Source organism: Ursus arctos, unplaced genomic scaffold (assembly GCF_023065955.2).
Source record: "Ursus arctos isolate Adak ecotype North America unplaced genomic scaffold, UrsArc2.0 scaffold_5, whole genome shotgun sequence".
NCBI lineage: Eukaryota > Metazoa > Chordata > Mammalia > Carnivora > Ursidae > Ursus > Ursus arctos.
In genome coordinates this window covers 60,585,425-60,599,991 of record NW_026623067.1, presented here as the reverse complement: position 1 = coordinate 60,599,991, position 14,567 = coordinate 60,585,425, and the positions used below count along the sequence as shown (strand labels likewise).

The 14,567-nt window shown below is 41.1% G+C and overlaps 1 protein-coding gene across 1 annotated transcript in view; it reads right to left on the bottom strand.

The window, feature by feature from the left end:
* The window catches only part of IQGAP2 (IQ motif containing GTPase activating protein 2), a 273,778-nt gene that overhangs the window by 122,888 nt on the left and 136,323 nt on the right, over nt 1–14,567 (bottom strand). Inside the window, exons 3-5 of the mRNA XM_026498758.4 lie at nt 11,835–11,991; nt 3,700–3,777; nt 283–359 (exon numbers count right to left, since the gene is read on the bottom strand). Of these exons, the coding sequence (XP_026354543.3) occupies nt 283–359; nt 3,700–3,777; nt 11,835–11,991 (312 nt within the window). The remainder of the gene's footprint in view (nt 1–282; nt 360–3,699; nt 3,778–11,834; nt 11,992–14,567) is intronic.

Genomic DNA, 14,567 nt, shown 5'->3' with positions numbered 1-14,567 from the left:
CCTAGAAGTTTCAACTTACATCTTCTCGTTACACTTACAGGTCTTTCATTCATTTTCTGGTATTCTGTTTTGAATTAGATTTAAAAAATCAAAAAAATATTTTCCCAGTTCAAGGACCATATTTACGTGACAATTTAAAAAACTTGTGCCAAATTCAAAACAACACAATGCAGTTAAAGTTCTCCAGATTATTTAAGTAACTTAAGATCCCTCTTCTAAAAGAGAAACTACAGGTGCATTGACATCTACTTCTTCGACTCTTAGCTGTGTCTTTTTCCCCACCTCAACGCGTGAATGCAGTATATCATTCGCGGTATATTTTTCCGGTCATAGACATCTGTTGTTTCTGGATAAAATATCTGGAAAACAAAAGAAACAACATGTTTTCTTATGTTTTGCTTTGCACAGTTATTTTAAATCTCCCAAATGATGCTACTTTGATTGTCTTTGCTGTACTTATTTAAACGTAGAGGAACCCCTCTCCGTTGTTGCTCTCTTTCACTCTACAGGCAGACCCATCGGTGCGTCTGGTCCCCTGACAGCACACCTCCTAGGGGGCTCAGGAGGGGGGGATTCCCAGGCGGCCACTGCAAGGAGGCTGCATCCACAGGGCTAGGTGGCAATTCCACTTCACTCGTGGCAAGCCCAGTCAGGCTCTGCTCTCTGTACAGGGTCATTCCTGTGACTGCCTACAGGTACTCTAGCCTGAGAAGGGTGTCCAGCTTACAGTGTTTTACTATAACGTTAAACACCTAGCGTCGCACTTGTGTAAACAGGTATGCACACACAACACACACTGATGTCATTTCCCGCTGGATGGAACACATTTTACCAAATAAAATCTGGAAAGTAAATGAGGTATGAAAGAAACATTACCTATAATCTCACTTCCTAGGTTGTTTCCACTAGCATTTTGGTATATTTTCTTCCAAGGTTTTTTCAATATGTGCCTCTGCCTTTTGTATGTCTGTATGTAATACTGTAACCCCAGTAACACTACAGTACGGTATTACTGTAGTACTATAGAACATGACTGTTGTCCATCCCCTTCATTATTCTATTAGAACATTATTTCTAATAGATGTTTGTGATTCTTTTATCTTTTTGAACGATAATTTAAGCCAGTTCTCCAAGGCTGAACTCCCCCCCATTTGTCCCTATTAAATTTGTCCCTATTACAAATCACTGCAATGAACATCCCTGCATTTCTGAACACCTGATTACTTTTTTGGATAAACACCTAAATATGGTGCTACTTAACTAGTAAGTTTCAACATTGAGGCTTCTAATACACATTTATACCACTTTTAAGCCTGAAACTAAAAGCTTGATAAGAAACAGATTTCAGGATAGGGCACCAAACCTCTCTGTTCCTAAGCACCAAAAAATGAATAATTAGGCTTGAAGCTTCTAAGAAAAAGATAAGCATACTGGCATTGCTGGCTTTCAGTAGTTCTTTTATCAAAGTTGCCATAAAAACTAAAATTATATCCTCTATCATATGGTAGCACTTGATACTCAAGTGCAATTTTCTATTGGATGTTGAAAAAAGCTGAGAGAAGAAAGCAGCGAAGTTTCCTCAGCCACAATGTGTAGCCCCTGAGCACTTAAAGAAACGACCGCAGCCTAGGAAACTTCGAGGGTCTTTTCAACTTTCCCTCAACACATTTGCTGTTACAGCCTCGATCGGAAGAGGATTCCCAGTTCGGAAGAACAGGACCAGGTTTCAAGGTCTACTGGGGAAGCAGAAGAACCCTACAGCTCCCCACTCCTTTTCAACAACTTTCTATATTTCTTTCTATCTCTCCATACGGAAATGTGTACTTATATAAATATTGCTTCATTTCTTTTGCAAACTCTTTATGAATAGGTCTTCTTATGGCAATAAGATGCGATCAATTCACAGAGTTGTCCAGAACATTTTATTCATCACTGTATCCTCAGCGTTAACACGATGCTGAGCACGGAGTAGGCACTTAATATTGGTTAAGTGAAGACATTAGTAGTCGTCAAATACATCCGTCAATTCAGCACACTATTGCTGTCTCATCCCTGCAATGTAATGTATCAATCACTTCACAAAAATCAGTGTTAAAACAGCATCTGCTCTATGGATCACTTATTTGGCTTAAAATTAAGGAAAACCTGGCCCAACACACAAAATTTGAAAAGGTTTAAGTCAAATCTATGAAACAAAATTATCCTAATTTAAAGTATGTTGACTCATACAGAAAAATTCTATTTGAATTTTTTTCTTTCGTTATTAATCTGCCTACTACCCAGTCAGTACTTGCTGAATGACAACCCAGAAATATGAATTCTATATTTTAACTAGTGCCCAGATGGGAACAGCATTTAATGTTCTGGGCATTTTAGGAGAAGGGAAAGTAATTTCATTAAAAATGGAAGAAGAAATCAATATTGACTATTTTGAAATAAAAGAAGCGAACTAAATCAAGTATAACCTCAAGTAGATTGAAAATAGGCATTTATAATTTATATTAAGGAATCCTCTGTTTTTGTTGTGGTGCGGTTGTTAATTCAAACCCGGATTAACAATACCACCACCAACACAGGTCTTACATCAGTAGCCTGTCCCCTTGCTTTCAGGCTGGACCACTCGATATCATTTCTTCAAAATAGCTGTACCTAATAAGCTCCAGAGAGGAGTGAACTACGATACCTACAAAAACCTGACTGGTCTCGAGGGCATCATGCTTAGTGGAAGAAAGTCAATCTCTAAAGATTCCTTACTGTATGATTCCACTTCTTTAACATTCTCAAAATGATAAAACCATAGAGATGGAGGACAGATTAGTGGCTGCCAGGGGACAGGGCTAGGAAAGGATGCGATGTCAAGGCCTACTCCTCTGTGGTATCTGTATCTTAACTGTGGTGGTGGTCAAATACATTCATGGCATAAAACTGCACAGAAACACACATGCAAATCATTGCATATAAAAATGGTGAAAACTAAGTTAAGGTCTGTAGCCTTAATAGTAACACACCAACGTCAATTTATTTTACCACAGTTACGAGATGTCACCACTGGGGGAAGCTGAATGAAGAATAAGCACAGATGTACTATTCTTGCAACTTCCTGTGAATCTAAAATTATTTCAAAAGAAGACGTTTAAGAAATCACTCTACAATTTCTAACAAATGTAATTATTTCCTCATTTCCTCTACTTGTCTATTTGTCTCTCAGGCTTAAGTGTGCCCGCTCTTTCAATTTAACAAGCTCTGAATATTTGCTGAGTTTTATTTGGGACAGCTATTTCAAGAGGAAAGGCTAGAACCCTCTAGCTTTTAACATTCAAAGTGATAATATGATCTATAATAATACTTTATAAATGCCTTTGTCATTATAATGTACAGTGATACAATATATGGTAGTATAATACAGAAACTGAAGTAAAAAAGGAGGTGGCTATTTTAAATTAACTATCTACCAGCTGAAGCTTGTTGTGACCTTGTGAATTTATACAGGGCATTAACTTAGCTGTTCTCCATACTTCATTCTGAGTTCCTGCCATATATTACTTTGTACAGGCCTTTCCATATTTCTGTGTAGTCCTCACATTTGTCGTGCCTGAGGCAATCGGGCCATCTGCCACATTAACATATCCCAGTATGCCCAATCTTTTTTCATAATGAGGTGTTCGCATGACCCCTTTTGGCTTCCCAGTTCAGGCTTACCTTGGGTAGACCAATAGACTCCATTGCTCTTAACCACTGGACCGTATTATCTGTGTGTCGAAAATGAAGGCCGGACTTCTAGTGTGGGGGTGGGGAGGGGGGGGGGGGAAGAAGGGACCACACGAAAAGTGAGTCATTTGTAGCAACTTTTTTTCATTAGCAGGCTGTTTTCCAATTGTATTTCTCTTAAAATAGCATTATTAAATCATAAAACAACTGGAGACACAATGAAGAAGACTGGGCTATCTCAGCAGCACTGTTTGTAATGGACCATTCCGGTTTCCACAGTTCACATATTTGAGGTAATTCTGCACCAGAATTTCAAAGACCATTTAATGTCTAGCACATGCCTAAGGATGTTTTGTGAGACGCGTGTGCACACGCACGCACGCACAGATACACACACACGGTGTCAAGATTTTGGCAACTATGGCTGAGAAACCTAGCAACTTCAGGAAAAACAGGATTTTTAGAAGACTAAATGCCTTTTTCCTGGTTTCTGGTTCTGCCAAAACCTTTTTTTCTGATCATGAATAGGATTTCTGTAGAAAACCTGGAAAATGTAGAAAAATACGTAGGAAAAAAAACAAAGATGGAAACAAAAACCACCCCACAGTTCAGGGGTAATTTCAGTATTTCATTCTCCTATCATTTAATCCCAATTTTTGCCTGTGTAAAAAGTAAACCTTCAGTGGAAATGTTTTACAAGACCTTTTTCTACACGTACAATGACAGCAGGCTTTCTATATCTTCCATTCTTCTTTACAGCCTTCCTCGGCCGTCATTTTTTCCCTGCCCAGTCTGTAACTGTGGTAACCTTTCCTGTATCGCATCAAGTTTTATTAGGTACGAAATGTTGAGAGCCTTAATGCTACCTTGTATTTTTAATTAGTTAAATGAGTAGCATAATGTTATGTATTTTTTAAATTTTAATATATGTAAAACAGCAATTATGGCAAGTTTCATTATATAATATTCAAGAGTAGAAAATCACATTCAGAAAGCCTGGCTCTTCCCATCTTCTGTGACCTTCCACAATCAAATAGTTTATGTAACAGAAAATACGTTTGTTGCTGTTAGACTTATACTTTATAAAGTATAAATCAAATTAACATTAGACAAATGTTTATGCCTTTTTAATAGTGGTCAGACTGAACTCTGTGTGTCAAGCACTGTATGTAAATTATCTCTGATTTTCAAAACAGTCTGCAAGGCAATTATCATTTCCCATTTTTTTAGAGATGAAGAAACCTAGGCCAAAAAGATCAACAAATTTGCCTAAGGTTAAAGAGGTGTTAAATGGTTGAGCTGAGATTCAAGATGAGGTCTCTCTGAATCTGAAAACCTTCCTTGTGCTAACATTCCCCAGGGACAGATCACAGGACCTAATGATGGTGGGATTATTCTTTGGATGGAAAAAAATCAGCCCTTACTTGAAATCAATAGAGGGAGGAAAGAGTGGGGGAGAGGGAAGGGGAGGGAAAGAGGAAGGAGAGGGAAGAAGAGCAAAGGGGAGAGAGAGAGGGAGGAGGAGGGAGCCCAGAGAATCAAGAGCCAGGCGGTACTGTCTGAGGGTGACTCAGAGTAAACAACTTCTACAGAATACAAACAATTCTCAGACACAGCCACTCTGTGACCATGGAGGCACAAGATGGAAACAATCCACAATCACAGCAAGAGAGAGAAAAGGACCCTAGGCACCACAAAGTAACCAAATGTCCCGCTGTTCTAAGATGAGCAACTGTTTTGATGGATGACAGTCTCGTCCCTTATCTATCTCTTCATCTCCTAGATAAAAATTACTGAAACACCACATTGACTCTGCTTCCTGACAACTCCCCAAAGATAACTGGTCCTTGCTTCCCTAATCCATATTAGAGTCACCAGTACAAGCCCAACTCTACACTAAGCCCTTATTCTCTCCTGCTCATAGTCTCATGGGGATGTACTTTTTTCTTGCCACACAAGTTAAATAAATTTAATTTTGTTGGGCCCTTGTTTGAAGGTTGGTTTCTGGGCAGTCTTCGCCTGATGGGCTTCAACCATCCAAATCATGAAACAGACAACTCCACCCATTTAGTGGTCTTATTAGCTAGGTAACCTCTGGAAAGTTACCTATCTCTTTGAATCTTGGTTCCTCAGCCATAAAATGAGTATATAGTATGCTTCTTTCAGTTGAGATGAATTAAGAATACACATAAAGCAGTTAATTGCAAAGAGCACCTAAGAAGGCAATAAATATTAGCTATTATAATCATTATACGCTGTAAGACCAGGCTTGCAACTTTTATCCACTTAAGGTCAGAAAAAGGTTTAGTGCTTCATGTACGAGGCACTGAAGGAAAGGGAGGTTATTTCAGTCCTATTTCTGCAGTAAACGAAATGACAGATTTCAAATCCTTTGTCCATTTTATTTATTTTTTTTAAAGATTTTATTTATTTATTTGACAGAGATAGAGACAGCCAACGAGAGAGGGAACACAAGCAGGGGGAGTGGGAGAGGAAGAAGCAGGCTCCTAGCAGAGGAGCCTGATGTGGGGCTCGATCCCATAACGCCGGGATCACGCCCTGAGCTGAAGGCAGACGCTTAACCGCTGTGCCACCCAGGCGCCCCTCCTTTGTCCATTTTAAACATCTGAGGAATGCTGACTTCAGAAGCCTATGTTGTACATACTTAAGAAAGCTCAGTGTGTGATGTGCGTTAATATCTTCAATTTATTTACTTCAATTAGGACAAAAAGAGTCTTCTAAACATTCTTATATCTTAGTCCAAAATAATCTTAGTCCATGATAACCACTTCCACCTTGTCAATTTTTTTTCACCAGTCCTACGTACTCATACTAGATGAGGTGGCATGTCTATCGTCTTATCTAGGCAGGGGTTGTTCATGTCCGTCCACCTAACTTCTTCCAGCTATTGGACTAGAAAGTACATGCTGATTTTCTTCTGCTATTTCACTAGCAAATAAGGTTATTCTAGCTTAGACTGAACAGATGAGGAATTATTGAAGTCTTCTCTGGATGGTAACTTCTGACGCAAGAGACTCAAAGCTCTTTGGAACAATAAGGTAGCTCAGAAGCCAATAATTATTCTGATTTGCTTAAATGCTCTGTAGAGGATGGAACTGACAGCAGGGTCCAAGTATTTAAGATACTTGAATTGCTTTGACTGGTTAAGTTCAGGGTCAAGACTAGGTTGTAGGACTCCTGACTCCAAGTCCAAATAAATAATCTACTCGATTCACTGCTCACAGAGCCTCACAACCACACCTCTAACCTTCATAGCTCACTCACCTCTATCAGGCATTGTGCCAATGCTTTGCACGGATGATCACATTTTTTCCTCACAATATCTCTACAAAGGTTGATACTATTATTATTATTATTATTATTATTATTCTTACTTCTCAGGTTTACAGGTGAGGAAACAGGCTCACAGAGGTGAAGTTAGCGAGGAAGCCAGCCTCTGAAGTACTTTGATTCTACAGCTCACACTACTAACCACCGTAGATGCTCTCCCTATCTAAGACTCACCTAAAGAGTCAACATCCCCTCTAAGCCCACAGTTACCAATGTACTGTCTGGGAAGATGCTGTTTTCTGTTCTTGAGCTTCATCAGGCTCAAGGAATGCCCTTCTTCCTCCCTTCTCCTCTTTCTCTTGCCCATCTTAACCACCTTGGGAACACACACTCATCTTTCAAGCCTCCACCATGGAAGCCTCGGCCTTTTCGACACTGCACTCCCTTTAGACTTGACGTTCTCTCCTTGGTCACGTCCCACTGTCCACCCAGCCATCGTCTCTTCATGGCCCTCTACCCATTTCTAATCCCTCTCCAGGCTGTTTTCCCTCTTGAATCCATTTACTTCTTGGCTATTCAGGCCATTGTTACCTGTCACCTGGGCTGAGTTTTCCCCTCACGGGACTGCCTCCACCCTCATCCTCTAATTACTCTCCACATAGCATCTTTGTAAAGCCATGATGCCTCTGTTTTACATTTCAATGGCTTCCTCTGTAATTACTTATGATGAAGTCACATATCTCCCATCCTGGTCTCATTTTTCACTACTGTCCCTCACCACAGGCTTTCAGCCACCCTGTCTGTCCAAGCTCTTTTCTTCCTCAAGGCTCTCAAAAACAGGCTCCTTGTCTCCAGACTGTCCTCCCAGTAGGAGTACCCCACCCTTAAAGCTGCACATGGATGATTTTCTTCGCATTCTTCCTGTCTCAGAGGTAAATGTTTCCTCAGAGAAGCTCATCTTCTGTCCATTGCTATCAATAACACTGGCTTTAATTTCTTCCTTCATACACTCACAACCCACAACTATTTATTTACTTATAGTCTGTCTGCCCAACTCTAACTGCCATGAAATCATGTCTGCCTTGCTCACCACTCTGCCTTGAGCGCACACAACAGTGCCTGGCACGTGGCAGGTGTTGATAAGCGCTGTATGGATAAATGAATCCTACCCTGTATGTATTTCTATCACAGTAAAACTTTATCTTCTGTCTCTATAATTTTATTAAAATTTATTATAGTATTTATCTACCATTAGATAATGGTTGATTATGTCAAACCCAAGTAATACATAAGAAAAGAATCACCTGGGGTGATTAGTAAGAGTGTAGCTTCCTGGGTCCCTGGCCAAGAGATTCTGCCTGACTCAGTAGTCTGAGGGGGGCGGGCTCACGAGCCCACATTTTTACACACACCCATTGAGTGGTCCTGCAGGAGGTTTTAGCATCACACTAGGAGGAAGAGTGTCAGACTCGAAGCACCCCAAGAATCAAATAGTCTTGGCTTGTTTGAAACTACTGTCATCCGTTTTTTTTACCCAACAGCTATTTCCCTAGCATCTATCATGGGCTACATCCTTCACCATTCACTGAGGACAGTGCAAAGACGACATACACGGTTCGTGCTTTCAGGACAAGGCTATCTTTACAGCACACCATGATGTATCCAAGAGGGACAGTATCAGGAGCCAGAGCACACATGGCATGGCCACACGGTCCCAGAACTGGGACCTGGAGTGGGTGGTGGAGGTGGCCACGGAAAGGATATTCATCATTAGAAGGTTTAACTCTAATATCTAGGCCATTTTTCTGACCTTAAATTCATGAAGGACCAGGGTTGTACTTAAGCTGGCAGACAACAGGATGAGAAAGGCATTGAAAGCTTTTCATCTGCTTAACTCAGAGCCATTGGTGCCCAAACTGAGGCCTTCAGAGTTCAGGGACAGAGCTCTTGCCTCAGAGACACGTGGCGTAACAGGCAGGTCATGTTTTATGGCTGCAGTTTAAGCAGACCTGCTGTCAGAGCCCATGCTCACTGAACTCATGGTTGCCAGATGGTGTATCCAGGGGCTAGGGCTGGGCTAGCTAGCATTGCCTTGTGTCTCAACGTCTTTGCTGCAGTTCCTTGTAAAGGAACACAGGACAGGCTTTAGTCCTAAGGAACCTAAGAACAGGAAGCTAAGTCTCCTGTTCACTAATGTCTGACTCCTTTCAATTTTGTAAAATGAATGAAATGGCCCTAAAATTTTCTGATTACAACAGCAATTCACTAAAAATTGTCTTTCAACGACATTAGGTATTCTCAGAAATTTAGTAAAAGAGGGAAAAGGCTCTTTTGTCCCGTGAAGAGAGAGGTAGTTTCCATTGGTCCCGTACTCTTTCCCACGTCATAGCTGGAACTACCCCCCTCCCCCCGCTACACCCCCCTTCTCTCCACCCTTCTCCTAGCATCATCCCTTCTTCTGTATATCCGTCCTCCGGGACCTGATGGGCAGGGGTGGCAAACACAATACTTCCGTCTCAGTGTTTTGTTCAGGAATGTCATCACCTGCCTGGGCTCCATGGGTATTTTATTTTGTAACAGGAGGCTGGAAATATTTCCCGTCTCCACCCCAAAGAGAAGTTGTTATTCATTCTAACGGTAGGCTCTCTGATGCCAGGAGGAAATGGCGCCTGTTTGAGTTGCCATGAGAGGGTCCACAGCTGAACTGGAGACACTTCTATTCAAAGGTGTATGATGTGCCAAGAAGAGAAAAGAGGTAGCCCACCCTCTACTTGGAGGCTCACCATCCACTGACGCTCTCGCTGGCCTGATTCTCATCTCCCGCAATGTCAAAACAAAATACCCACAACCCCCTTTCCAGACGGACTGGGGCCCAGCCCAACTACTCTTGAACTCTGTCATCAAATCTACATGGCTCTTAGTAGAAATAGGGCCAGAGCATGGTAATAACCATTATAGAAGCAACGAAGAAAGAAAAATCGGGCTGCAAAATGTGGACAAATTAATTTATTTTGTGTTGTAGAGATATAAATAATTTTTTTCTTTTCTTTTCTGAACTAAAATATTTTTCAAAATTAAATAATTTTGCCTGACTCGATCACTGACTTTACTAAGACTTTACTAAGTCTTGTGAAAAGCTAGCATAATGAGCTAAGACTCTAGGGAGAACATATGACTTGATCAACTCAAAAGTACTTTAACAAACACAAACACTTTTATTCCTACCATTATCCAAGGCAGAAACTTTTGCTCAGTTATCTTTAAGACGAGAATATGAAAACAGACTCATAAATGATGTCTCAATTCCTCTTATTTATGGTTAGCCTAAATGATTATTCAATCATTTGCTCTGAATTAAATATACATTTTATTTTTAAAAAGATTTTATTTATTCATTTGAGAGAGAGAGAGAGAGAGAGAGAGAGAGAAAACACAAGCAGGGGGAGAGGGAGAGGGAGAAGCAGACTCCCCACTGAGCAGGAAGCCTGACGTGGGGCTCCATCCCGGTACTCCGGGATCACGACCTCAGCCGAAGGCAGATACTTAACCAACTGAGTTATCCAGGTGGCCCTAAATATACACATTTTAAAAAATAAATTTTGCTTATTGGTCAAGGGTCAACTGTATAATAAATTAAGAATATAAAGAATCAGGGGCGCCTGGGTGGCACAGTGGTTAAGCGTCTGCCTTCGGCTCAGGGCGTGATCCCAGCGTTCTGGGATCGAGCCCCACATCAGGCTCCTCTGCTATGAGCCTGCTTCTTCCTCTCCCACTCCCCCTGCTTGTGTTCCCTCTCTCGCTGGCTGTCTCTATCCTGTCGAATAAATAAATAAAATCTTTAAAAAAAAAAAAAAGAATATAAAGAATCACATTTCAAGGGAGGTTTAGAAATCCTGGCCCAAAGTGCATAAAAAAAGACTTACTCCAGAAGAGAACACCACACATTTAAAAAGTCCCTTTCAAAGACACATCTAATGGAGGAGTCTTTTAGGTTGGTTCTTGCCTTTTCCTCTTTCATTCCTCTTTCATTTCTTAATGAAAAATGTCAAACATAAAGTTGATGAAACAGTATAATGAACTCCTATGTACCCATCACCTAACCTCAATAATTATGAACTCACGGCCAGTCTCAAATCTCTCTCCATCCTCCTCCTGATTATTTCCAAGCAAATCCTAGATATATCACTTTATCTGTAAATACTTAGACATGCGTCTCTAAAATAATCATTTTTAAAGTCAAGTCAAGATTGTTGTTTATTTTGGTCTTGTTTTCTTTCTCCCCATGTGTCCTCCCAAATTAGCCATAAAATAATTAAAACAAGTTGCATAAAAAAAAATAAGTCTTATTTTGTTTTAAAGCTTCAGTGGAACAGAATTCCCACCTGGCTATTTAATGATACTACTCATTTGATCACATTGGCCCTCACTCTTTGGGGCCACAAGTTCAAGTCCCAGCTGGGTACTTTACTTCTTGAGGAGAACAAAGGGAGTAATAAACTGCATCGGTGGTGGAAGAAAAAGGAGGGTAGAATGCCCTCATTTTTACATTTACTGGGGCTAATAAAAATGACCTCCACGAAGGAATAATGGAAGGGGGCTGGGAAGCCCCACAAATCAGATGTGTCTCAGCCTCAGCCCAGAAATAGAAACGTTCTGCTTTTAAAACTGCTGCTGCCTCAGGAATGATTATTAGCAGGCTTCAAAGACCAAGGACACCCCCTCCCCCCATTTCACAAAATCCTTGTAGGAACACTAAGAGTAAAAGCACGGAAAGGAAATGAAATACTGAACTTTCACTTTTAGATGGAAGCCAAAACCAATTAGATCTCAGTTACCTTGTAACGCGTTTGTTCCACATCATAGATCTTTTTCTCTGATACCATTTTTGGGGCAAAGAACTTGGCTAACTTTGCAAGGTAAACTCCATTCCGGAGCCCTTCTTCCAGTTCAGTGGTTGGTGGCAATTCTTCAACTAAGCAGACTTCCATCCACCTAGAAGGATGAGAAAAAAACTTTCAAGTGATTCCAGGTGGGTCACTTCGTGTAGATGAAGAGACACAGCATCTTGCTACGTGTGTTGGTGATTATTGACAAACGGAGCAGGATCTGAAACATCTTTAGCTGTCTGAGATGGGAGGAGAGGACTTTCTGGGTGGGCAAGGATTCAGAATACGAGATGAGCAAGGGGGATGCAAAGCCCAGAGCCACTGAACTCACTTCCACGCCAGAGCTTGTCAACTTCATCTGTCTGAGTCTCTGCCAATTCTCTTTTGTGCCAAAGAGGAAAATGGCCAAACCATTTTGTATGGGTGGAATTAGTCTGCTGACATTATAGAAAAAAAAATAATTCCAAGTTTATGAACCCAGAGTGGAGGAGATACTTTAGGGCTGATGCCTTGGGGAAAGCATAGTCCAAGATACTGTAAAATCTGCAGCTGCCTCAGTCCAGAAATGGCTACCAGAAAAGCTAAAAAGGTGTGGAAAAGTAGCATCAAAAATTCAGAATGTTGCCCTCAATTAATATACATTCCATTTTCCAATACCAGGAACTTATTACAACATTCTTAACTTTTGGGGGGAAAAATGCAATATTTACTGAGTTATGAAAAAATATCTCAGAAAGAGATCAGATTAAATCTTAGGACATTGTGCCAATATTGTAGAAAAGAGAGCAGCAAGGTCATTATGGGCTCAAGGACACACGGTGGGAGGCGAGAGCGGGCCAGCTCACATTTCACACTGGTGTGTCGAGAGTTTGCCAGACTTATGAAGATAATGCTATTCCTATCCATTGTCAAGCTACTGTTACCTATTGTAAGATCCAAGAGGCAGATGTGCAGGTGTTTAGTGAAGGAGCCCCCACCTCCCTGCCACTGACCCGCAAATCATGAACTATTAGTGTGAGTACCATACCTCTATGGCCAGGCCCTGCCCGAAGACCATTCACACATCTGCAGCTGATTCTATCAGCATTTGGCACAGGAGGACACTGTTCTGCAATATTAGCAAGTGATCCTGATCCAAGCTGTGAACACTCAAAGCATCTCAACTGCTTGTAGCTCTGGACAACAGCTTTTAAAAGCTCAGGGAGTCCCTAATAAACTATTTACTGGCCACTTACTAGTCATCGTAAAATGTGGAATATATGAGAAAAATAGAAACATAAGCCCTACCTTCAAAGAGGATTAGATATAATTGAAAAGGCAGTGAGATTCCAAGGAAAAAAACCACAGAACCACATAAGAAAGGTTATTATGCCCAATGTTACCCAGTAGTGCTTCAGAATAAGGCTGGGAATAAAGGAGGGTGCTGGACTACTCAGGGAAAGCACTGAAAAGATGATGGGACCTGGATCTGGCCTAGAAAAATGGAGTATAAGCAAAGGCAGAGAAGCACTAGAAACTGGGGAGCAAGAGAGACTAAAGGCATAGGGGAAACATGGGCTGACTCATGGAGAAAACCCAGAGAAGACTTTGGGCTTCTGGGGTTCAGGGCGAGAAAGGAAATGAAGCTGAGTATATAAATTCAGGCTCTGGAGGACCTAGCATAGGAGAAGTGTGTTATCTGCTGCCACAGGAAGCAGGGAGCTCCTGGCAGCCTCGCAGCAAAGGAGTGACACGCTGACAGCAGTAATTAGAGAAAATTCATCTTGTGTGATGGATGCCGCAAGACACAGCGCTCTTTCAGGCCTTTTCCATTGTGAGGAACTGAGGGACTGGATTAGATAGGAAGCGATGGAAAGGAGGGAAACCAGGAGACACGCTGAGGAAGCAGTAACAGGACTTGGTGACAGCCTGGAAAAGGAGGTCAGAGGAGAGGAAAATATTGCCAGCCAGGGCGAGGGGTCTGGGGTGAAGAGAGCTCTGTGCACGGGGATCTAGCCCCATTGCAACTGTGTGACCCCAAGAACGTCCCCTAACCTCTTGGGGCCTGTTTTCTCCTCTGCTGAGGGGATAGAGAATTAGAAGGATGGGATGATCAAATTTTTCCCAGACTTAAGATCTTCGGGAGACTGTGACACTGGGAGAATAAGGAACTGGTAAAACGAGATGAAGAACTTGGCTTTCATATGCCACGTACAAAGTGTATAAGGGATGTTTGGTTTATACAAGCCTTGCTTCAAATTACTGAAGAGTACATAGCCTTGAGAAATTCTTTAAAAATTAAGAAATCAATAATAATGTTGCTTTTTAAATAAAAATCTGGCCAAGTTAAAATCCACTGTACTAGGCTAATTTTCTAATCTACATCAACTACAAATCACAGCATTATGCTAATTCATATTAAAACACAATCTGCTTTTGAATAATTAGCTTAAAAATTTAAGACATTGTTTTTCCACACAATATATAAATGCTCTAATAATCCCATGATTGGAGTATATGTGTGAGGCGTGAGTGAGAGGTAAATTGACAACTGGTAGTGGAGGGGGTTAAACTGACAATAGGGAACAAAGGGCAGTAAGCTAAAATAAAAAGTGATATATGGTTATTTTAGACTTGGGCTTGCTAAAAAAAGAGATCATCACATTTACTTCTGTCTATATTAGAATATATGTGCAGTTGGCT